This window comes from Diplotaxodon limnothrissa, linkage group LG15 (genome assembly GCF_057381915.1).
Source record: "Diplotaxodon limnothrissa isolate DT_005_m linkage group LG15, D_limnothrissa_male_GT1.1, whole genome shotgun sequence".
NCBI classification, from domain to species: Eukaryota; Metazoa; Chordata; class Actinopteri; order Cichliformes; family Cichlidae; genus Diplotaxodon; species Diplotaxodon limnothrissa.
The window spans coordinates 41996240-42022741 of record NC_140610.1 but is presented as its reverse complement, the minus strand read 5'-3'; the positions used below and the strand labels follow the sequence as shown (position 1 = coordinate 42022741).

General features: G+C 41.0%; 1 protein-coding gene across 1 annotated transcript in view; it reads left to right on the top strand.

Moving 5' to 3' along the window:
* Nucleotides 1-26502, top strand: part of ptprfa (protein tyrosine phosphatase receptor type Fa) — a 270063-nt gene that overhangs the window by 112266 nt on the left and 131295 nt on the right. The window contains exons 5-6 of the mRNA XM_085373280.1: nt 7650-7838; nt 17726-17836. Coding sequence (XP_085229406.1) covers nt 7650-7838; nt 17726-17836 — 300 coding nt within the window. The remainder of the gene's footprint in view (nt 1-7649; nt 7839-17725; nt 17837-26502) is intronic.

The window sequence follows — 26502 nt, the reverse complement described above, 5'->3', positions numbered from 1 at the left end:
TATATACTTTTCCATAGCATTACATTTGAATTCAACAGTTCGATCTTTCAAATAACGGACAGATATTTGTGAAACCATGATACATTTGTGAATCTGTATCTAAATATGCATATGTACAGACAGATACATTTAATAATCATGAAAATTATGTTTTATTAAGTTACAGTGATTTAACGTTAAATTACATTTGGAATGTGAAATCAGTCTATTTACGTAACTTTAATGATGTTCTAGAAGAACAGAGCAAAACTGTAAAATGCAGTAAAATACTTTCATATTAGGATTTTTTCCTACAGTGCAGCCGCGACCTTGTGGTTGTTAGTTCACATTCATTGGCCGATGCTTAGCATCATGTTATTATGTGTCCCAACATCCAATGGCATGTCACATTGTTTTCATGGCCACACCCTCACCCCAGGTGCAGAGGCCTATTTCTTTGTTGTGAATACTTTGAGATTTGTATTAATTGCAAGTCCTACCTCTACATTTATTTTTTAAAATATATAATTAGCACAGCGTGCAATGTTTTATGTTTTTATTCCTATTAATTATATTTTCACTTGTTACCTCTGAATTATTGAATCAGACCTAGATGACATGAAATCAGCACAATTATAATTCAAATACTCCTTTAATTATTGATTATTCTCATTAATTTCCGATCATTTTATATATTTTTCCATAGTATTACATTTGAATTTAACAGATCATTCTCTCACATAACAGACAAATATTTGTGAGATTATGATACATTTCTGACTGTATTTTTACAATCTAAATATGCATATGTACAAAAAAATATTTAAAAAACAAGTAAATTGTGTTTTACTGTATTTACAGTGATGTTATGTTATTTTACCTTTGACATGTAAAATCACAGTCTACTTATGTAAATGTAATGATATTCTAGAAAGACAGTACAAAACTGTAAAATATACAGTAAGATACTTTGACATTACTATTCTTTGGAACAGTGTAGCTTTACTCCCAGCAGATAAACATTTGCTGACAAGAGTTTGAAGATGACTGTCTTATTAAAAATTCAAAAACTGTCTTTTTGTGATCTAAACATCTCAGATTTTTCTAGATATCTGTATAACATCCTGAAAGGAGGATGTCTTTTTAAAGACCATTACTGAGCAGAACATGGATTGGTGAATTTGTAGTTTATTGCATTTCAAGACCTATTTTCTTACTCCAGCCCACCTGCTGAACTCAACCCCATCTCGCACCATCAGGTCTAATCAGGGTTTCCTCTGTGTTTATGGAGCTGTGGCTGCTGGGAGGTGTGGTTCACCTAAATACCTGGCCACAGCACAACACTGAGCTTGGTGTCTATTGGCTCTCATTAGCTGTGCCACTTTGCACCAATACAGTGGGCAGGGATGCACCCAGGCTGTAGCTTTTAACTGCCTCTAACAGTGTATTAACCATTAATTCAATTTAAAGACGGAATAAGAAGGTCTTCACCTTCCCATTGCACAGAATGACCATAATGCACCTGTGAATCACTGATTACCTGGCTGGCTGCTAACAATTTGTTTTCTAGCCTCTGTTGTGGGTCAAAATCTCCCACTGAACTGTTACCACCCCACCCGCTCCAGTTATTAAGTCAGCGCAGCCTACTCATCCCTGTTGTGTGACTTTATTAAGGTGAAATTAAGCCCACAACTAACTTTAAATACCACCGTTTAATAAGGCCCACTTTACAATTTTCAAATTCTGAACTAATAGCTTTAAAATTGCTTAATAACTCCTATATGTCTCATGCAGAAGGACGATAAAATGTGTATCCAGCCCCATCTGCTCCTCGTTACGTTACTTGCTAATCGGTGTTATTAGTCCGCAGCATATGGAAACTGCCTCACCAAATGGAGTACATACTGACTTTTCTAAGCAGGAAAATATCAGTGCAAACTGATTTGAAAGCTCACATATAGAGCAACACAAATCCATAGCAGGAAACTGATTGAAGTGTTAAATTCATTGAAGTGGAAAAATCAGTTTTGTGTGCAACTTGAACTGTCTCTGAGATGAACAGTGAAATGTTTCACTCCACTGCCAACCTCTCCTGCATCGCACCACATTCAGTATTTATTTGAACATGCTGGTATAACATTAGTGTGGCATCTTGATGCCTCAGTTTGAGCTTGGCGTTAATTACCTGTGCAACTCTGCAGAGCTGCAGGCTAACTGTACAATACTGTACTGTACTAGCAATGAACTTTGTGGAATCACACAAGAACCTGAAGCAGGTTTATAGTTAGCCATGGGCAGGTGATCCCTGTATCATGTCACTCCAGTTCTACATTAATAATCTGCCATATCCTGTATGGACTTTTTAAAAACAGCCCCACTGTGTGTTCCTTGTTGTCAGTTGCATTAGACATCTCTGTCAGTTGCAGCACTATCATATTTTCCTTAAAGACACACAGCCTGGTGGACGATGGGCTCAATTGCTTGTTTTGAGTTTTATTGTATGCAACATGCTGCTTATTTTCTAAATCCAGAGTAAAATAGACCATGACGCTCTGCCCTAGGGTGCCTACTGCACTTCTGTTCACTCGGTTTCAAATCAGGTGAGATTGTTGTGGTTCAAACATTCAGTTCAAGGCTTTAAAAACAGGAAACAAATGAGGCTACATCCATCACTTAAATACAGTCTATGGTTAACGATGCTAATATCCCCCGTCATTGCTTTTTTGATTTTTCTGTGTGTTACATATAGACAACTACTGATTAGCGATAATATCTCCTGATGAGATCGAGGCTTGCTGATGATTTCCTGCCTTAGTTGTCAGAAAAGCTTTGGGACTCACCTTTTCATCTATTCACTTCACTGTTGACTCAGTTCGGTGTAAATTGAAAATACTGTTCACCTAATAATGATGCAGTTTTCCTTCTTGACAAAACCTCCATGGATTTCATTTAAGACACCTTTTAGGGCAAAGTATTTCCATTTGAGGGTGAAGAAAATCCACTTCCTCAGCTGAATGAAGTGAAAGCGAATTACTTTAACGTTCAGCTAAGAGCCTGAGCTCAGCTCAACATTAGAGGCTGTCAGAGGTGCAGGGTGTGAAGCTGTTAAGCTTAGCGAAGTGATGGACTGTCATATTAGGAAAACTGTTTCAGTGACTGACGCCCACCTCAATGTGATATTTTTTATAACGCTGGTATTTTGGCAATTTAAATTAAAAAAAATCATAGTTTTGTGTGATTATGGTTTTTCGTGCATTTGTGTTTTTGTAAAGTGTTGGGTTACTCTTCTTCCTGCCAAAGAGCTGATGTAAAGAAGGAGCAAGCCAGAGTGATTGACAGCAGTGGTCAGATGACACATTTCTTTACAGTAGGCTGTATGTAAACAGTCTTTGACTGACAGCCAGTCAGCTGGAGCACAATGCAGTCTCCTCTTGTGTTTCAGTAATGCAATAACAATTCTATCCTATCCTATTCTAACAAACTTTAATACAAAATATTTCTCTCTGAGTCACAGCAGATTGAGCTGTAGAGCTTAAAAACACAGTCATTTTCTCCTCTCAACTTTGTGCCTCTTTTACTGCACTCGCAGAGCACATGCATGAATATCAGGTGTCTTGGGAGGAGTGCAAAATCCATAACCAGCTTTGCTCTATTGTCATGGAAAATGTCAAAGATTCAGTTCTCTGTAGTCATTAGCGGGAACAAAATAATCTGAGACAGGATGCTGTAGTGGTTACTCGGTTTCAGGCTGCATATTTCAGCTGTCTGATAAATAAATACAAAGCCTTTCCAAACTCTCTCAGCTTCCTGGGGAAACTGCGAATAACCTTCTACTGTTGTGTTCACATTAAATCTGTAGGAGAGTTGCCACTAATCGATGCAAATAGTGGCCGATATGCATCCGCTCGAGTTGAAAATATCTTAACCTCAGCAAAGAATTTACATGGTACTATGAGCTGGATTCTCCTGAGACCACCTTGTACCAGCCAGAAATGGAGGACAAGCTTATTGTCACCATTTGTGAGCAGCGGGAGCTGTTTGATTCTTTTAAATAGAGACTGGAGCAAAGGGCAGAGCTTTAAGAAAATAAAAGGCAGTGGGACTTCCTGGTAGGTTCTGAGAATCTGTTACTGTTGGATATTAAGGGAAGGTGCAAAAACATAAAAAAAAGGGGGGAGGGAGCCCTGGGGGCTGTAGTTATGCTTATATCATAAAGTGTGTAGTAAACTGTGTAGTTAGCAGCGAATGCATTTATGAGTGTATTGCACAATAATTTAAGTAAAATACTATGAATACATAGACACTACAAGAAGTGTAGCAGATATTTTGGAAAGTCTGTTAGTGATCATGTTTATTATCATATTATTGTTCACTGAAAAATCCTGCATGAGGCACCAAAATTGAGAGGTCTACTTCAATGAACTGTCTGAAGTGAAGCCTAGCAGGTGACTGGCAGCCAGAACCCTAAAAATACATAACTGTAGTTCTTAATATAATCTGAAAAGTAAGTTATAAAGATTGTAAAGATGAAATTTCCTACAGTTTTGACTTGGACCAGATTGTAACCATGTCTTTTTCTACTGTAAAGCTGGACATTTACCATATTTTTTATACATAAGGCGCATTAAGCAAAACAAAACAGTCAGATAAGTCAAACTTTACTCAGCTCCTTCTTGCTTCCTTCTCTTCTGTACCATTGATTCATTAATGCTGAATCCTCTGGCAGCTGCTCTATTCCCATGTTGTTGCAGTATATTAATGACTAACCTCGTATTGTGGATGGATTATCTCAGTTGTTCTCCTGATTGAAGTTTGGTCCGTTTACAGCATCCTGCCATACGATTGCATTTGTCTCTAACCATCAGGAACCCTCACGTTAACTTTTATCCAGTGGAAGAAAGTTAGCTTCATCCTTCAGCTTCACTATGTTTATGCTATGCTAACATAGCTGTGTTTCTACCGATCACGTAGCACATCATTATATACCAGCTAGCCAAACTTCAGTAACCCTACAAACGTCACTGCTGTTTAGTTTTCTGTCTTCATTTATGTTGGAAGTGATAGCAGAGCTGTACGTTTGAATTTATTCAGAAATCTCTCAGTCAGAACATGCTATATCATGTTTAGGTGGAAGCTAGCGAGCTAACTTCCTGCTAACTTCTAACTCCGTTAAATGTAATAAATTATTTTTTCATGGATTCCTGGATGTTAAACTTAATTGTTACACCTGGTAAAGCAGCAACGCTGATGATTTTATTAAAGATGAAAGAATTTAGGTTTTAACTCTCAGTGATGCTGCAGTGTTCGTTTGACTTTGGGACCTGAAAGTGACGGCGTTTAGGACCCAGATTACTCCGCAAGGCTCCTGAGTACGGCAGCCATAATGCTCAGACAATCCATCAAGCGGTGCGGCTTCGTAGCTTACAAAAGTCGTACTAATACTGAACCTTATAGCCCGAAAAGACACGGTAACCATCTAGGATTGACTCACTTTGGAGCCAGCCCCAAGTGGCCACTAATGGAATTGCAGTTTTTGGTCCCTTTTGCATGGGCTCCATGTTTTGCTCCCCCCTGTTGCCAGCAGAAACCATGACAAATGCCTGGTCTCATTTGCTTTCTGTGTGGAGCAGAGAAGCTGTTTGTTGATGTTGAAAATCTTCCAGCAGCTTTGAGGCATCTTGGCTGTCACCTCTCTTTCGTTCCCTGGGGTTTTCATTTTATACGTGTCACCGCAGTATCTTTCCTTCCCTCCTCACAACTCATTCTAAGCTCTTTATTTTAGGCTGTCATGGCACAGTGAGCTCGTCAAAGTGTGAGCTAAAATGTTTGAAAAATCTGCATCATGGTCTTTTAGAGTGTGACACAGGGTCTTCTCAGGGTAGTAGGCTTGTCATGCTACAAGGGTTTCAAGCTCAATACTAAGGAAAATACTCACTACTTGTTATCATGTCAAAAATTAAAGGGACTTTTTAAAAAATAAAAACTAGAACAGTACAAACAATATCAGTGACAACCATATTTTAAGTTGATTGATGTAGTGCACAATACATCAATGTAACTTTCAGGTTTATATCAAATATTTAAGATTTTCTAAAGTACTGACAAAAAATAGACAAACATATTGTGGGTATATAGTTTCAATTAGATAATGTAGCAGTAAGTGAGTATAATGTATACTGCAGAGGCTCACAGCAGGAACGTGATGTAAACTGATTCAACTTTATACATTTGGTCATTTATAATCTTGCATTGACCTGAACTTTTAACTTTTGACTTGTGCTTTTATTTGAATCTCTTCTGTGTGACTTTGAATTGAATGAAAACATGTAGTGAAACTTGAGGATGTTATTGAGAAGTTATCTTGGATTGCTGATCACAGAAACCATCCGAACCTCTGTGGAGAACAGCCAAAATGTAAAATGTTATATGCTGACAGGCACCAAGGAAATTATACTAATGTTAAATTAGATGTTAAATGTGTGCAGTGGTTTTTATTTGTGAACTAACTGAGGCAATCTAAATGACAAAGAAAAGTTTTAAGTTTGTCTTAAGTGGCTGACAAATCGTAATGACCCTTCAGGCCTCGTATGTAGTGCCACCTCTCACTAGCTGCTCTGTACTTTGCTTCATGCTGAACTGTTGAAGAATAATGAAAAGAGCTGTACCAGAGTCGGTGCTTGTTAACCTGCTGTGTTGAAATGATTCCAGCTTTTTGCAGTTTCTATCGGCTCGCTGATGTAATTATCAGCTAAAGAAACTTCTTTTAGCTGGAGGTAATGTCTGTTTTGTATATTGTTTCATATCAATGTATATCAAAACTCTCCTGTTTGTAGAGCTTTGATGAATTTGTTCATGCTGTTTGCATATTTTTGTTACAACAAGAAGGTAATTGAAGTAATGGTTTCCTAATTGATTTGTGTATGTATACTGCTTCTTGCTATATGGAAGGATGGAGTATACATTGTTTGTTTCTTCCACTCAGCAACAGCAACTTCTATCAGCATGCCCTGCACTCTTGTGGGGTGAAAGATGTGCAATGCCTGATACTGAAATCAGAAAAAAATCCTTCAGGGTTTGATAGTTTTGTAGCTGAAGGTTCAAGCAAACTTCCAGAACCTTATTTTCTGTTATTTACCCATGAAATCGTTTTTATGTTGAAACATCTCTGCAATGCTGTTTTTAAGGAAAGATTACAGATTAGAAATCTAAATAATTGCGGTTTATTGTATGAGAAAAGCTCAAGTAGGTGTGTAAAACTGTCCTTCCTCGGAGGCACGGACAGAGGTGTGGAATGGGATTTTCAGCCTGTGATTTTATTACATTTGGTCTGTAATTTGGCAGGATTGTGATCTGACTGCATCGAGCGTGTCAGATTATGTGTGCTTGGTAGGAGCCTTTTTCCGTCACAATGCATTTTACCGGCAGTGAAATTGCATCGCCCTCGCTCTCGTTCACACAGATCCATGACGAGGAATTCTGTGGTAGGATTAGTCATGCAGTGGCCCCGCCATACTTACATTAGAGCTGGATTTCACTGTGTTTGAATTTCACGGGGGGAAACCTTACAACCTGAAGGTTTGTGGAATGAGCAGAGAAAATCTGACAGAGCCAGGCTGAGACTCGTCTGTATCGTGTCCAGGAGTGCTGATGTGTGTTTGTCTGTCTTACAGAGGACCAGATACCACACGGCTTCCCCACCATAGACATGGGCCCCCAGCTGAAGGTTGTGGAAAGAACGCGTACGGCTACAATGCTGTGTGCAGCCAGCGGAAACCCCGATCCAGAGATCTACTGGTTCAAAGATTTCCTGCCTGTGGATATTAGTAGCAGCAATGGGCGCATTAAGCAGCTGCGATCAGGTAAAGCAATCATCTCAGTCGGTTCACACACAGATTTCTGTTAAGCAATGAGAGGCACAGGATTCTTCAGGCGTTAATCATTCATTTTTAATTAGTAGAAAACCTGTTGAAAAGGTGCAATCGTGAGAGTTTGAGGAGAATCCACATATCATAATAACACTGCACTGTCTGTGCAATACAATATTTATATGTATTGAATGAGAGTCCATTTATGTTTTCACCAACAAGAGGGATGTACTAAGGAGTGTCAGAGTTGTCAGTATCACGGCTCTCCCTTCATCTGGTTAGAGCATCGTACTAACTTGTATCGGCTATGCAGACGTGAAACGCACCAGATTTTTTTTGTACTCTTAAGTGCAACATATGAATTCATATGGAGTTAATAAAGTTACAGATAAATACAAATATGTTTACTCTGTGCTCTGTGCAGCTTCATATATATATAATCTTTAAAAAAATAAATAAAATAATGGATATTCCAGCCCTATTTTAAGTGACGCAGAGGGGAAAACTGCTTCTCAGGCCTTCTGCTGTGACGCTTCAATTGCAAGTATTGTCTCGAGTAGATGCAATCAGTTCCAGCAGCCCCGTCGGAGCTGGAACATGATGCAGACTTTGAGATACTGACATAGTCTCAGAGGAACAAGCCTGAAGAAGGCAACATTCAGTTGCTCCATTTTTACAGAGGAAGAGTGAAACTGAAGCAGCAGCAAAAGTTGATGAACGCTGCTGTAAAACCAGTTATCTCTAACTGGGGTTTTAGGTTTGGTTGAGCGAGTATAAGCAAAGAAAGTCTGGCTGAGTAGTGGACCTCTCCGAGCCTGGGACTTCTCTGAGCCATTTAACAATTCCTTCAGATATTAGCACCCAGGCCTGTCAGTGTCATACTGTTAGTGTTGAACACAGTTTCTGTTTTACTGGATATACAGTAATAAGTCTCTTAATGGGATTTGGTTTGTGTTTACATGCATTTATAGACTCGTGACCATAGCACAGACGACTGATCACAAAAATGACATAAAAAATAACAACACTTAAGGTGAAGTGGTAAGCAACAACTGAAGTTGCTAAGAGTAAAGTACACATTAAGCAAATGATGGAGGCTAATGTTTCCTACTTTGAACAGAACCTCATAGATTCAGTAATTACCTGAGCAGCACCTGTGCAGGATTATTGGCGTGCCAAGAGTGCTTAAGACCCCACAGACGGTGATGAATGTTAAAGCACAGGCAGCCCTGTAAAGCAGCTCTGTGAGGAGGCTGCCAGCATCCAAAGAAGCAGATAGTGCATCTCATTCCACCAATCCGGGCTGAGCGGCTCACAGCAGAGCTGGATGGCTGAGTAACCGAGCCCTGCGCAACCTATCAGCTGCCCTTTCTGCTCACTTTCCGAGAGAAAATAGAAATGTTTGAGTCTTGCCAAAACTCGTAAGCACCTACGCATCGTTGGATCGGCTCTTCAGGTTCAAACATCCCTCCCAGCTTTGCAGCAGTGCTAAAAAGCCGATTTTGCATCTCAGCGGGCCCGGGGCCCCTCTTGAGGCTGCTTGCATCTCAATACAGGCTGGAGACGAAAGGCTGAGAGACATGCTCTGGGACATCGCTGGCACTGAAGTTCACCCCCAGGATTTTCCCAAGTCACAGTCAGGGCCTCAGGTAGGGACAAAAATGCCATATATTATTAACTGAACAGCACGGCAGTTTGTTTTAATTTGGTTCATAGAGCCCCACTGTCACATGGAGTCCCTCTGCAGTCGAGCCGTCGAGTCGTTTTGGAAATCAGAAAGAAATCAACTTTAATTTGTAGGTGAGACTTCACTAGCAAGGACCACAACCTTCCTACTTATTACTGATAATGTTGTTCTATAAATGAGAAGCAACACTCTCAGGGAGCGGCTGCTGCTTACGTAACACCTCAGTGGGGACTGAGCTTGATACAGGCAGGCGGGCTGGTTTATAGACGTCTTACAGGAAGGGTTTGAGGTGTGATCCTGCTCATGAAATCTGGAGATCCCACTTCAGTTATTTTTGCTGCCAGATGTTCTTAAACTGGTATTTCAGTCATGTAGAACTGAAGTTTAAAATGGTGAAGATACAGATTTGAAACCAAAAGAAATCCAAGCAAAGATTATCTGACTTTTTTTTTCTTCGGATCGAGCTTACAGTACACAGAAAATCATTCTTCTGAATATTTCCAACTATTCCAGCCTCAGTCTGTGAGGTTCAACAAGAAGACAAATAAGATCAAACACCTGATAATCTTGTAATTCATCCAAATTCAGTGAAGACGCAATAATTCAGTGTGCAGTTGTTTGTTTTTGGTTAACCCCCAGAGACAGCAGTGACACCCCAAAGTGCCCACCTTTCTCAGAACCTTTCCCATCCCAGCGCCATCTTCTGTTCACACCAAACGTCCAATAAATTGTCCTTGTGGTGCAAAGAACAGAGAAGTTTTAAAGTGAGTGATTTCTGAAAACATTGAAAACACTAAAGACTGTCCTCTTCAAAATCTTTCCAACAAGAGGTGAAACTTCATGTTGAGAGTGACAGTGAGCACTGTGCATAGCAGTAGGTGTTCTCCAGGGAGGGGAGAATTATTTTCTGTCTTCCACTGTGATTCCTTCAATTCTGTGACTTTGAGTAATTAGGCATCAACAAGACAGCACCACCTTAGTTTAAAGACCTATAAAGAGTAAGGATCATGTCAGTGCAGCTGGATGGAGCTGTGAACACAGCAACACAGTAGTATCTGCTTGTCTAGCCAGCCTCAGGAGCAAGATGTAGTCTGATTTGTCTCCAGATTTTATGACTCTGTAATCGCCTGATCTGAGTCAGCGACCACCTCAACAGATAAAAATGTTGTGTAGTCTGAAAGCAGCATCATTGCTCCGCATTGAAACCGATAGATAACATCAATGTCAGCCCCTCTAACAGCCAGTCAGATGATATGTTTTTGCTTCATTCTGCTTGGAAAAGGAAACTGAAACAAAGCTGGAGGTTTTTACTTTACACAGTTTCATACAAGGACTCTGATGTTCTCAGCTGATATATGAAGATAGAACTGCACTCACTCTTGGTGGACTCTACTTCGGAAACAAAATAATCCTTCCAATCCAAACATTGTGAAAATATAATAAAACCGTATTATTTTTCACAATGCTGCCCTGAATCTGTCATAACAGACTTCCTGCTGCAGTGGGATCCATCCAGCTGTCAGGCAGCTGTGAGAGGGAAGTCATGGCAGGTCTCGGTAATGTCCAGCCCCGCTTTCTGGAAGCTGCTGATGTCTCCTTCATCAGCTCACGGGGCCACACAGCTTCCAGGGCTCCTCTTCACCACCTGTATCTGACACTTTGTTTTCCTGTCAAAGCGGCTTGGTTTATTATCCAGATCAGGAGAATCTGCATAGTAACCATCCCTCTCTCTCGTCCGTTTGTTGCATATGACCTAATATGCTCAAATGGTTCCTTTTACTTACACCAGTAAATTACAGAATGAACAGCAGCAGGCTGAACAATTAACATTATGTAAATAGGAATTTGAGTGTTGTGTTTGAATAACAACAAGCTGTAATTGTAACTGAACTCTCCTTAACAGCGTCTTAACCGGCTTCAAGGGGTGAAGATGAGGTTCATGTAGCTGTTGACCCGAAATTTCATTCACCTACAATAACAGTTTGCTTAACTGCAGCTTATTAAAATCAATTATCTCCATTAAAAGAGGAACTGTTGGCAGCTGTCTGCTTCATTTGCTCTCTGCAGGCCAGAATCTTTCATGTTATTATTTAGAATTAAAGATGGTTTTAACAAAGTGGAAAGTCCACTCTTTGCAGATTCATGTGTGCATTTCTCAAACAGTTTAGTGTGCTCGTAGCCTTCTTATATGTCTGTGATGCAATAACGATGTTGACTATCAGACAGCTCCAGAGGCTATTATACGTATAATCATAGGCTGTATATAAAAGATGGACACTGCAGTTTTGGTACCATCTTGGCTTTAGACACGAGTGATCATTTCTGCTGTTCTGAGAAAGTGACTTGCCGATTGAAACATAGCGTTTTGCAAACTTTTTCTTTTAAATACGAAAGAAGTGTTTAGTGAGGTCATGGATCTAATGAGCAGTAGGGTCATTTTGTGTTTGGCCACTAGAAAGAATACAGATTATGTACTGGTTTCATTTTACAGACTCAACTATTACACCACAGAGTGAAAGGAGCGCATCGTTTGTATTTAACCAGGAGGGTTTGTGTGCTTCTTAAAAATAGAAATACTTAATCTCTCCTGAAATAAAGAGGACTGATACAACCTGGTGAAACCAAAATAACTCAGAACTCTTCAGGGTTGAATTATAGCCAGAAAGTGGAATAATTAGTCATCGGCAACCAAACTTTAAGCGAGGAATTATTGATTGAACCTTCACATTAAAACTGCTGAAACTGGCCTAAGCAGTCATTAGAAGTGTAGAGCTGTTAGTTATCAAGCTTTATGTTATCAGACAGTGACACACTTATTTACAGCCATGCATTTGTGATAATTAATACATTTGTTTAAGTGTACGTTATTATCTTTTATTAGCTATTGTATGAAAATACTATCTAAACTGAGCTAAAGGGGAGACACTAAAGAAGAACAGGATGAAAACAGATTTGAGGATGAAACCACTGAGCCAATTTCTGCTTTTGGAAGGGAATTTTGGAAATCTCTAAAAGCAAGAAACAAATCTAATTTTATGAATAAATTGCTCCATGGATCAGCCTCTGAAAAAATGCCTCTGTTAAAACTTCCAGAAAACAGAAGGAAACAAAAGTGTTGATTGGCGACTTCAAGTGGGAGGAAAAAGGCACTTTGAGAATGGAAATGGACGGGCTGACCCCTGAAACCCTACAAGCCACATTCATCTTATATATTCACATATACACTTTAAGCACTGCCTCTTATCCATAGACACTTATTTTGGAATCACTAATTAACACAACAGGATGTCTTTGTACTGTGGTAGTTAGCCAGGATACCTGGAGGACACATATGCAGGTACAGGTAGAATATGCAAAAGCCATGCAGAGAAGCATCTGCTATCAGGTCATAGCGGCAAAATAAAGTAAAATTTTCATTCACCTGTGAGGGAAGCAAAACTGTCTCAAAGTTAAAGGCAGAGAGGAAAGTACAAAAAATCTACATTTTCACCACCATGTCTCCCTTTAATTAACAACATTTCTTTATAAAAGAAGACGATCTTAATCTTTGTCTCTTGTCATTATATCTGCCTTGACTGTTTAAAACACAACATTTAATGTGTAGAAACTAATGTCAGAAGCATCCATACTGGGAGAAACAAACCTCAGATCATGAACGCTGCACAGACAAAACATTGATGAGCATTTAGATGACCCAAATAAAGTGACAAGTGCTACAAAAATACATCTGTAGTATGCTAATGCACTGTGCTAATTATGAAGCTAGTACAGTTCTCAGCCACTGAGGCAGCAACGTAAGAGCACATTTCAGGACGCATGACGGTTTCTGTGCATTGCATCAGAGGGAGAGCAGGCTGTGTTCTGCAGGAGAACATGAAAAAGCACCGCGAAGCAGGCCTGTTGTTGGTGAATGAGGGTCAAGTGTTTGACAGCTTGGTGCTTTCAGGGAAAAAGCAGGTGTGGGGTTTTATGATGAGTAGCTTTATGATCACAACAGGAAGCCAGCTCTGTGGCGCAAGTAGCCAGGTGTGCAACTCAAATAAGTACCGTGTTACAGTAAATAAGTAGATGCACAAATGACAGTCTGCCAGTCGGAGCTGTGTGAAGATGCATTACTGAAACTGTTTGTGCTTTCCAGATCTCGTGGGGAAAATAAATCACGTGTCTAGTGAAGAAAATGGTTTTCACTCAGAAAACATTTTCCACAGTTGTCATTTATGAAATTGGTTTTGGTTGAAAATAAACATTCAGTTTATTTCTCCCTCTGTGCCAACACTTGAACTTGTTCAGCGCTGAATAATATCAGAACTATTTACAGAGATGATGTTTTTTGAGTAGGGAGAGCCTAGCTTCCTCTTACCTGTTTGCTCTCCTGCCTTCTTGTCTTTCTGCTTCACTTCTGCTCTTTATACTAATGCTTATCTTTAATCTTATTTGCATTCAAATTACCTCACAGGTGGTACACCAATAAGAGGTAAGAATGCTGGCTACAGAAAAAATCTACTCATCCTCCCTTTCTCCTTCATCGCCTTCATCCTTCTCTCCACCTCGGTGTGTCCCCATTTCCAGCCCTCTGTCCTTTTGCCTGTTCCAACACTTTCTTTGCCTTCAGCACATAACCGTGCACAGGTGTGTATGGTCTTGAAAGAGGCGGGTAAAAAGTTTTCCAATTCAGAAAACCAGGGTAAATAATGCCTGTCTGCGGAGCTTCATGAGTACTTATTTTGGTTGAAGTCTCGCAGCTGAACAGTGTTGAGTTTGCAGGTTGTATAAAACAGAGTTGGACATTTTTTTTATCAAATGCAAAATAATGCCTTTTTGATATAATATGCAATCGTTTGTATTTTGCTGCTACTTACTATACACATGCAAGAAGGAAGAGTGCACCTTCAGAATGAGAATGCAGCACTGAAGACAAACTGCAGCTGCTTTCTATCAAACAGCTGTTTTACTCCATTTTCATGGTGTGGAAGGAAGGACAGCGGCGTGCAGAGGACTCACTAAAATCTAGACTCATATTTTAAAGAGTGCCTAACAATTATTATTTACCCTCCAAAATAAATGAAGAATTGGACGCGAAGTGTCTCAAAAGGAGCTGTTTAAAGTTCTGTGTCTCTTTTTCATTCTGTCAGCATGAAAGCACAACAATTTGTGAAAATGAATTTTCTAATGATTTCTCCCCACTGGAGTGAGTCTGTGCTCACACTGATTACCAGGCTGGATCTCATCCAGGAGGTATTGTACTCAGATGCCCAAATCTTAGCGAGCCCTTTCGATGTGTAAGAGCAGTGCTGTACTCGGAGGTCTTCACCCTCTCTCTGACAAACAGAAAGACGCCGTTTTCTTCATCTGCTCTTCCTTCGGTGACTACCCACCACTCATGGCCACAAATCAGGGTGGTAAAGCAGACCGAATGGTCAGTTGGTAGCATCGCTTTAACCATCTCTTTACCCCAGCCGACTGGTACAATCTTTGCAGTCATGCGGTGAATCTGCCTTGAAATGTAATAAATCAGATAAGCTTCAGATTGGATCGGCCCGTTCCTAGAACATTTCGCTCTTACATGGTTCCCACTCATACATGCTACATACGCAGTCATACACGGCTCGAGGTGTGAAGGTAAAGGAAGTTCTGGTAGAGAACAACATTCTGTTCAGGGCTTCAGACGTTTCTATGTGTGACAAGACACCCTCTCCTGCCGCACCCGTCAGCCTTTTTGGTGCCAAGAGGCCAAAGCAAACATCCATCAGCTCAGGAGAGAGTGACGCACTTTCTCCTGAAATGCTGCTTCCTTCAGGAGGTGCAGAATGTCCAATGAGACAAACAGTCATCGCTAAAATGGAAATAGAGAATGATTCAATCTTCAGCAACGTGACGTATCGCTCCTCAGTCGCCTGGACACTCTTTGGGAGAAACTTTAGAAAGTAGAGCTCTTAATCAGTATTTTGACCCAAGGATTTCTGATGTGTACATGTACTGTGTGTGTGTGCGTGTGTGTGTGCGTGTGTGTGTGTGTGTGTGTGTGTGTCTGTGTGTCTGTGTGTGTGTGTGTGTGTGTGCGTGTGTGTGTGCGTGTGTGCGTGTGTGTGTGTGCGTGTGTGTGTGTGTGCGTGTGTGTGTGTGTGTGTGTGTGCGTGTGCGCGTGTGCGTGTGCGTGTGTGTGTGTGTGTGCGTGTGTGTGTGTGTGTGTGTGTGCGTGTGCGCGTGTGCGTGTGCGTGTGTGTGTGTGTGTGCGTGTGTGTGTGTGCGTGTGTGTGTGTGTGTGTGTGTGATGGAGAGAACGAGAGAGAGTGGGAGATTGTTTGAGGACATTCATCGCTGCACAGTGTCCTTGCATCCCAGATGAAGGTTGTTCCTCCTCCATCTCTGGGCTCACTGTCTGCACCAGATCCACCCGGGATGCTGCCACACACATGTTTTCTTTTCTTAAACCGGCTTCACACACCCATCCCATGTTGCATTTCAGGATTGTATTCTGAAATATGTACATTTTTATTTCTCATAGTTTTTACTGTGCGCTGCTACACTGCATGATGTATGTCACGGTCAGCACATAAAACCACATTATTACTAAACACATGTTGCTTCTTTCTCAAAGCTAACCTCAGCAATGACAGCTCATTTTACATGTTTCTAAATGCTATGAAATTGCAAAAGAAGCTTTTTGGTGTGATTGGATGTAGATCACCATGTCAGGTATGTATTGTGTGTTTATATAGCAGTGATCGGTGGAGGTTAGTTTAGTTACTGAAGGCTTTGAACAGTCGGGGGTTTCATGCATTAACATTTTAACATCTGAAAATGACAAGCTGTTGAATCCCTGGGACACTTTCAGCAATTAGGCCAAAGTCTTCTGTTTCACTTGTTTCTGTTCAACAATTTGAAAGTGTTTTGACTGACAGTCAGAATAAACAGCTCAGATTGCTTCTTGGGAATCCTGTAGTGCAGCAGTCAATTTTGAAATGGTGTTGCCAGAAAAACAGGAAATTACATTTCATGGCCGATTGTGTTTAGCAGCACATCGCCTATTTAGACTTTCAAACAAATGTCTTCAATTCCCATCCATTTGAACAAAAGCAGTTTCATTAAATGGAATCTGTTCTGTTCATTTCCAGGTCCAGGTTTGTATTGTAGAGCTCAGCTAATGTTGCTTTGCGTGATTCAGATCTCACAATATTCCTTTTTTGATCTTAAATTGGCCGCTCAGTTTATTCTCATTCAGAAAAAAAACGTTTTTGTTCCAAACTTGGATGTTTAACATCCAAGTTTGGAACAGCACATCTGTGACAGAAAATAAGGAACATCAGAACAGGCTCCCTTTAAAAAAGAATCACATTTACATGGTTGTGTCTCTACAAGACATTTTAGCTATACTGTTGACAGCGACAGCTGTGCCAGTGCATTTCTATCCCAGGGTGTGGAATGCTGCTTTTCTGTCTGATGTTGCAAAGATACACTGAAGGAGTTCTTGTCTTTCAAAGCCATCAAAGAAGAATGAGAGGTTCAAGAATAACAGTCATTTTCATAAATTTACAAAAACAACTTTACAAAACTTTACTAAAAAACGTTTCTTGTACTTAGAACTACTTTTCCCCAACATACCCCTCATATGGGGGGACTACAGTTTGTTTGTTACATGTTCATGTTTTGCTTTGCTGACATGGAAAACTGTAGATTTTAAAGTATCTATTTTTAATGAATTTATCTGATAAATAATGTGGTTTGCTTTTGTGGTTAATTGTGCAGATAGAACATCCAATATTCATCTTCAGTAAAATGTAGCCTGCAGAAACCAAGAGGTTATCTTATGGTTTAAATATGAAGCCCTGCAAAGACTTCATACAAGTTGGGAGTGAAAGACGTGTTGTCATAAACCTGATGTGTCGCAGAACGGCTACCATAGCTGTGCATATCTTGACAAATGTCAGTATTTGAAACCCTGGAATGAGAAAATGCTGGAAAGCCTGAGTCAGCACAATAACAGCTAATTGTTAAAGTTGTCATAAATAATAAGATCAAATGATACGACTTGAAGAAAACTTGTTAGTTAGTTGTATAGATTTGGATTCAGATTTCTGCTCAGCCAAGTTAAGGGGAGCTTTCCGTTTGGACGATCAGGCTAACAGTGTGTCTGTGTGTCTCCACGTGTGTGTGGTGCAGATCTTAACTGTGACATTTTAACCTCCCTCCCCAGGAGCGCTTCAGATTGAAAACAGCGAGGAGTCGGACCAGGGCAAATATGAGTGTGTGGCTGTCAACAGCGCCGGGACTCGTTATTCGGCTCCAGCTAACCTTTATGTTCGAGGTAAGCTCCCTCTTGACCTCGGCCGCCCCCCTCCCTGCTGCCGTTCGGGTCACCGCCTGCAGCAGAAACGGTGCTCTCTCGTCACCTCCAGCTCTGCCTCCTGAATGCTAACAGGAAAACTGCCTCTCCGGATGTGACTGCAGCGAAAATCACACCTCCAGCCTCACACTGTCATTTCCTGATCTTTCTGCCTCTCTGTCTCGTCTCTGTCTCCTGGGTGCTGATTTATGTATTTTGCTCCTCTGCTCTGTTGTTACTTTGCTTGACCTGCCTAACCTCACAGTGACCTGGGGGGATGTTTTGACTCGTCAGGGGTGAAAGAGAGTTTGGCTGCGGTTCTGCCTTTTAGTTTTGGGGCAGTGGAGGTTTTACGTGTAGGGTCTTGCCTCCAAAGGGAAGCTGACACCTTCACGTCGCAAATGGGGAAAAAGTGGAGAGGAAATCCCCTCCATGCAGTTGGCTGGATGTAAAGCAGCAAAGCCAGCAGGGTGAAAGGAAGCCTCAGGCTTTCTCTCAAGTCTCATCAACAAACAACTCAATTAGCCTCAGCCAGTATCAGGTTCTCAAAGGCAATTTTCAAAGCATGCTGTTGATTCATTTCTCCTTTTAATCTCGTTTTTGTTTGACAGCTCTCTTTGATGCAGTCGGACTTAAAATCATTTGAAAGCTTCTGCATAATAAATACAGCTGTTACCAAATCTTTAGTGCTGTTTAACTGGAGCTGTTGTATCGTGTTTTCGATCATGTCGAGCATTGCTTCTTAAACCGTTGCCCCACAATCTATTTTCCCCCAGTGTGTCAAACAAAGACAGGCAGAGATGTTTGATTTTTCCCTCACACGTTCATCTCTGATCACACAGCTAATGTGTGAAATTCGTTCTTTGATTCATTCCACCTGCACAAGAAGGGAGGAGATACCTGCAATGACCCTGTGTCCTGCCAACAAGCCTACATGCCACTGGAGTCAGTGGGTAAGATTCGGGCCCAGTTTCAGCACTTAAATTACCGCATCCAGCACAGAACTACAAACAGGAGCTTGGATTTTAGCTGCTTGTTACGTCTGGCATTATTAGCCATTTCTGGATCTACATGCTCCTTTAATTTCAAACAAGCATCAGGGTACCACTGAGAGTTAAAAACAGTCCAAATTCTTCCAGTGCTGTTCTCCAAGGTGGTAAAAGAACATTCTTCCATGGAAAAGAGGATTAGAAGGTAGCAGAAAGGTAGCTCGCTAGCTGACACCCAAAGATGACATGCTCTGTTCTGATGGTAGAATAATGCCCGATTTCAAGCATTAAGTTGCAGCGTTCAGCTCAAGAAACATGCAAATGACAGACTTTAGAGGCAGCAGCTTTGATTTTATGCACCTGTTGTCTGACGTCATGACCCAGTTCACACAACTCAATGAAATACCAGCAATGTTAGTGAAGCTGACAGTACAGACAGGTCCTTCTCAGTCTGAGAACAAGGACTCTGTTTATACAGTGAGGTCATACTGTGGAGATGTTTTCTATATTCAACATAAGCAGGAAGAATTCTCACAGGGAGCAATGAGATCCCCACGGCACAGATCTGCTGCAGAAACCCTGAAACTTTACTCGTTTAACGACTTCTTGCAGGTTAGTTCAGGCCAAAGTGGTTCAACAAGTCCATAGCAGGACAAAGCAACATGTAATGAGATCAAACAAGTACAGATAAACAGATTCAAATAGTTTTTAAAGGAGCAAAGACGGGTTTTGAGTTTCAAGTTCTCAACATTTCCGGCTGTTCTCAGTTCCTCCACTCCGACTGCTCCAGCAGCTCGGGGCATAAAAGCTAAAAGCTGCCTCCCCATGTGTCCTTTACTTTGGAAAAACTAGCAGATTTGTGCTGGAGGACCTGAGGGTCTTTGCTAGTTCATACACTGTCAGCATGTCAGACATATATAGTGGAGCAAGACAATGAAGTGCTTTAAAAACAAGTAAAAGAAATGCAGTCAATAAGGTCACTGACAGAAGGCCACTGCAGGGACTTCAGAGCTGCTGTAATATGTTTTCTCTCCTTCTGGCCCTCGTAGGCACTCGGCTGTAGGATTCTGGATTAGTTGGAGATGATTTATAACAATTTCAGGTAAACTAGATAGAAAGGTTTTGCAGTAGTCAAGCTTGTTGAGTAATTAGTGACAAAGTATTGACATTTAAGAGAAAAAAAAACAGATTTTCTGCCCTTTCATGTTAAGATAACTCCTGTATACACCACACTGAGCTTGCTTGGATATTATAAAGTGAACACATCATAGCAGGTGTAGGATGCTGAAGGTCATAGTCCAACAGGAAAACAATAAGGGTGCAGATGTTGCAGAAAAAGATGGAAATCAACTCCCTGCCAAAATGTTATTTTTACTATGTGGATATACTAATAGAGCAGACTCTGGTCATTTAATGGATGAATTCAAGTTGTAAAGTTGTGTCCTGTGTTCAATCAAAATCAGTAGCAGCTGGTTTTCGTGGGATTTATGCATGTAAACATTTCTACTTTGATACAAAAGTTTACCAAGGAAATATCCCGCGAGCCAGGACGGATCCTTTCTTCTGTGTTGATCATAGCCGATTCTGACTGTATCTGAAGTCCAACAGAAACCGAGGCTCATCAGATCAGCAACACTTCCAGCCTCTGTTGTTCAGTCTGGTGAGGCTGAGTCCTGCAGGCTTCCTGACAGGAGTTGCACCTGGTGTCATCTTCTGCAGTTTCACTTTCTTTGGCAGGAAACGTTTCGAGGGAAAACCTTTTTTAAAATGTATTGTGAGGTTTAGGTTAAGTATGTGGTGCTTTTCCAGTATTCTTCAATGAAACTGCAGAGCGAAAACAGCAGGAGTGACGATCCTGATGCAGCGTTAATGAAAATGGTACAGAAACAATACTAACACGGGAAAACAAAGCAACGCAAAAATGGGCAAAAGACGTGATAGAGCATGTGACTGTAAGTTTAAAAGCACATTCATTCATTTTGAAATACACTTGAACTTATAGCCAAATTTGCCCCATTGTGTGTGTGTGTGTGTGTGTGTGTGTGTGTGTGTGTGTGTGTGTGTGTGTGTGTGTGTGTGTGTGTGTGTGTGTGTGTGTGTGTGTGTGTGTGCCTTTCTTGAAAGTACATATGTGTGAACAGATGTACATTTTTTATCTACTTAACATGGCATGTGCATCATTTTCCAAATAACAGATCGTAGCACAGCACTCAGAATAACATAAAAAACTTGCCTTTGGGAACTAAAGAGAACTGTCAGTTAACCATCTCGGTCGTGAAGAAAGTTCAGGCATAGTTTTGAGGACACTTTGTTTGTTTCCACATAAATGTACATATTTGATGTCATTTTACAAGACGCATCCTCCACTGAGCCACCAACAGGAACCGCAGCCAACAAAGTGAGAACATAAAGCATGTGACTTGTTCTGTTTCTGCTTCTCTTTTCAAGGTTCCTGCCTGTGTTGATTTAACCTGTAACCTCTCTAGGTGTGCCAGTATTTGCGTTTCCATTTTCATCTCACACTGTGGCTTCTGAGCAATCACTGCAACATATGTCACAGATATGTTGCCAGTGTGTCTGTCTTCCTTCCCCACCAGTGTCTGTCTTCATCTCTTTTTAGTTTCTTTCTCTATATTTGTCGCTCTGGTCTCGTTTCCACTCAGGTGTCAGTCATATACTTTGACCGTATATGTTACTTCTCATGTCTCAATGCTTATCCTCCTATCTGCACATGAAGACAGCTGCATTTTATTGTTTAACATGCTTTGTTTTCACTTCTTCTTCTGATGGACGTGAGAGACTATTTTGGGAGTGAATGTGTGTCACTATTTAGTCCACGTTTTAAGACATTACTTGGAAAGCACAGGAAGTTCTTTGGTCCATTTAGCTTTTAAATATTTCTTTAACTTAAACATTGCAGATCAACTGGCTTTAGTGTCCTAAAGATGCACTTTAACATAACCATACGATTGATGGGGTCTAATAATATTTTAGTGCCTATATAGAGAAAATTGGATAAAAATGCAAAGAGTAATTCATATTTACTGAAGGTTCACTAACTTTTGTTGAGCTTTCAAAGCTGTAAAAATAGGGAAGAAATTAAAAGCCTTCATTTAGTATTAAGTTTGCAGTTCCACAGACGTGTGATCCTGTCATTTGTGGGTTATAGACTGACAGTTGAGGTTTTTTTGTTTTTGTTTTTACAATATTTTCTTTCCAGTAAGCTGTGGCACTAATGGATGGCAAGTCTTACATCAGCAGCATCTCAAAACCTCTAAATTCATTAACTTACTGGAAAAGCCTCGTTATTAAGTTGCCTAAAAATGTGTAAGTCAATGCAGCTTATGTAAAGCTTATAAAATATACAGAAAATACAGTTGGTTCTTAAGACAGTGACACAAGTAAAGTTCAAATGAAACTATCATGCTGCAAGTGCAGACTCTCAGCTTTATTTCAAGGGGTTGAAACCAATGAACCACCAAACAACTGGTCATTGTGCAAATTCACATAATGAGGAATAAAATGTTTCTGTTTAATAGTTTGTCCAGAATCTTTTGCAGGAAGCGCCTCCCTGAAACCACAGCTCTCTTTATGACTCTTTGATTCCAGACTTTTCTGCAGCTCTTTTCTTCGGCAGCCTTCGACTGACAGTCAGCCACTTTACCTCTAAAAACTTCTGGGTTTGTTTTTCAAGCATGTTTTGGGTCATTACGTACGTTCCCATCTGCTCCGTCTTGTCAATCCTGCAGAAATATGCTGATTCTGAGCAGAAGGCGTGTCGCCCAATTCAGAATTCACACTTCTGTCATATGTCACATCATCAGTAAACAGCAGTGACTCAGTGCCACTGAAAGTCAAACATGCCCTGACTTCGTACTGTCTTCAGCATGTTTTTAGTCAGTGATCATGAGTCTATAAGTTTCTCTCTTGGAATTTTGTTACAGACTGATCTGAAATTTTCACAGCGTGGTGAACTTGTGGATAATGCTGTTCCTACCTCCTGATAGTGTTTCTCTACCATCACAAGGATCCTGTGATCACTCAGAACGGTTGAGTTGAAATTATTTCCAAACTTTGCACCTGTTGAACAGATGAAGGAAATACTGATACTGTAGCATGGAGGAGGAGTCGAGCATGATGATAACAGACAGACTGGTCCCTCGTGATAAAGGGAGAGCCATTGATTTACTGGTTGATCTACTAACCCTAACCCTTACTGCCTACTGTGGAACTGTGGATAGTGACCAAAAGAATTGGACTGCCGATCCTTGCAGTAGAAATGAGCTTCCTCCAGACATTCTCTTAGTTTACTCCATGGACCTTTCAGGAGAGGCCGCAGTAAAGGCACTGCTTTCAGACATATGACCAGCACCTCCTAGATGAGGGGTTTCTGACACACCTGGGGCAGACACAGTGCAATTCCCCCCAGAAAAGCTTAAGGCGGTGCCTAGGGGGAGGGAGGTTTGAGCATCTCTACTTACTTCATCCTGGCAGCCCGCGGTAAATCAATGTGAAGATGAATACCCTCAAATCAAAGCTGAGAGTTTGCACTTTAGGCTCATATTTACTATATAACTGTAAAAATATCAATGATTGTGTCAATGTCCAAATATGGATCCACCCAACTGGGTAAAATTCAAAGTTTTTTCCCACGTACACTGACAATAAAGGGCTATTCTATTCTATTCTATTCTCAGTGCTCCCGGTATCTGCTCTGTCTGTGGGTGAGAGTAACATTCACAGGTTCAGAGGGTTTAGCAGATTTACAACTCTGTTACTACAGTTTTTTAATCAATGTTTATCTTTTCATCAGCCAGTGGGTAAAAAGTGTCCTTTGAATTCGGTGTTAGCTAATCCGAAGCGCCTCCATACAAATGAATCTGCTCTAAGTACGGACTGGGTTCATGGTAGAATAATTTCCAAGGTGAGTGTTGGATTAATCCTGTTAGGGCAGCATGTTTATGTGCTCATTGATTTCAGGGTGCTGTGTGGCTGAGCTCCCCCCACAGTCAATGAGCAGAATAAATGTGAGCGGTAACACAACGTCTGCTTTGTGTGCCTAATGAAGTCTGGTTGTCAGCAAGCCTCCACCTCCTTAATGCTGTCTTAATTCACAGGCTGTGGAGGGCTCAGCTGCTGCAGCAGTGTTAAAGACAGGGAAGGGAAAGTGTGTGTGTGACTGGGGGGTCGGGGGGGTCCTTACTGTGAGATCTCCCTGTGTGCCTTATTCTTGTTACGTTAGAGTGTATCTTTCATTGTGTGCATGGTGGGTTTGCGTTGGGTTGTTACATGCCGTGTGTGTGTGTGTGCGTGTGTGTGTGTGCGCGTGTGTGTGTGTGTGTGTGCGCGTGTGCGTGTGCGTGTGTGTGTGTGTGTGCGTGTGTGTGTGTGTGTGTGTGTGTGCCACTGATGTGTACAGGCTGTTTTTCACTCATTAACGGATAAGCAGATATTTGCCTGTTTTACTCTCTCTGTTTCTCCTTGTCTTCTTCCTCCCACTCCTTATTTTGCCCCTCTCGTTGTTTCTTTTTTTTCTTTCTCACTTTATCTTAAATCCCTCCATCGCCATTGCACCCCGCCATCCAAAAAAACCAATCCAAATCTCACCACTCAGATCAACGGGAAGGTTGGTTCTTTCACTCTTTACCCTCTTAAAGCCAAGGCCTGGCAGACTGGAGCCGTGCCGCGCCTGCATCTCGCTTGGCGCCTCAGGCCCGTCCCGGCCTCTCTCAGGACCCCAACCCTACAGTGCAACCACCCTGCCCCTCACCTCCACTGATGTTCAACCCACCCCACCCTGCTTTAATATATGAGCCGCATCACATCCTGCTCTATGCACCCTGCTTCATTAAAAAATGTGAAATGAGCATGTCTTACTTTAAATGTCATAAATGCACATTATTAAAAAGTGAATTTCCCACCAGGAAAGGATCAAACTGAGGACGTGGCACTGAGTTGGTGTTGTAAGGCGTCTAGGGAGCTGCTGTATTTTCTACAAAGGCAACAAACCTGTACACCACAGCAAATTGGGAATAAAGATTTCAAATTTGTCCTGGTGAACTTGCAGGAAAGGGAAGATAATTATGATCTAATGCCTGATTAGAACAACAGCATGTGTTTAAAACAAGAAGCACTTATCTGCGCCGTCTGCGTGTAGAAACGCTGTAGAAGAATGGGCTGTTCTAAAGAGCTCGCTGAACTTGAGCATGTTACTGTAAAGGAAGCCATCAATCCAGCAAATCAGTTTGTGAAGTTTCTTCCCTTTAGATATGCCAAAGAGGAAGTGTTTAGGAACCAAAGCAAATCAGCCATGCAGTGGCAGGACACGTAAAGTGGGGTCACTGAATCCACATTGTGTGTAAAAGTCATCCAGGCAGTGGGCTTCATAGCCCAACAGCTCCTGTAAGTGTAATGTGTTTCCATACACAGGTCCAAAACACATTATTATTATTATTATTATTATTATTATTATTAATGTTAGATTTTCGACTGTGGACAAGAAGCTCGACGGGATCATGAATATTTACATTTAAACAGACCAGCTCCACAGTTGCAAATGATTTTCTACGACCAAAAACTTTGGAAAATGAAGCTGATCTTTTCTGAGTAACCCAACAGTCTACCTTAAATCAGGCTCATGGATATCATAGCTTAGAACATCTGTCAGCAAATCAGTTGTTAGCCTGGTTACTCTTTGACAAACCTTCTTAACAGCCTAACTGTCGTGCAAGATTTTTGCCCTTCTTATAAAGCTGTTTTTCAGGGCAGTGACACGATGATGACACATGTAGTGCCAGTCTCACACGCCTCACAACTTTCCTGGTTAAAATGGAGCAGAGTGTTTGCATAACATCTCTGGTTTCAGAGTTTGTGCTCACTTCACAAAATGTTGCATCAGTCTCATGAGGTCCTCTCCAGCATGCTGATCATGTTTTTGTTGTCGTGGCTAATTCAAAGGCATGGCTCATCCCAGCTCTCATCTGCTGCCTGACCATCATTAGGCTGAGCGGCAGGCTCTGAGCTCACACTGCTTTCACCATTCTCTCCTCTCGTCTGCTACAGAACTACACTCTGCAAGAAAGAAAGAAAAGATAGCCTCAGACATGTTTACAGCTTTTTCCAAGACTCTTACTGCTGGATCATTAATAGCAGAATGTGGAGGAGCTCAGAAGTGGAAGTGAACTACTAGAGGAGAGAATTGCAGCTCTAGCCCCAGTGTTTGTGTCTGATATGTGAATTTACAGCCTTGTAGTGCCGCTTGTTTCCCTTGTCTTTATATCTGAGGTCAGTGAATGGTGCCGATCGATGCTGCACTTAGTTTTAAATCTCCATAACATTATTTAGCTAATTTGACCAACTGTGTTATTCTTGATTGTTCAAAAAGGGGAAGTTAAATTTAATCCTGACAGATTACTTTCCAAGGTGAAGTGACACATTTAAAATTAAAGAAGCAATAAAAGTAAATAGATGAGAAGACTGGAACAATTAATAGTGTTTATATGATTCTGAAAAAGCTTTTTTGCAGTGAGTTCTCATTTAAAAAGAGAAATGCAATCCAGTCACACCCGGTTATCATCAAAATGTATTAAATGTGAGTCCTATAAAAAAAAGCAAACTGTGCAAGAACAACAACAGTAAATGTGTCGTGATGCAACAAGT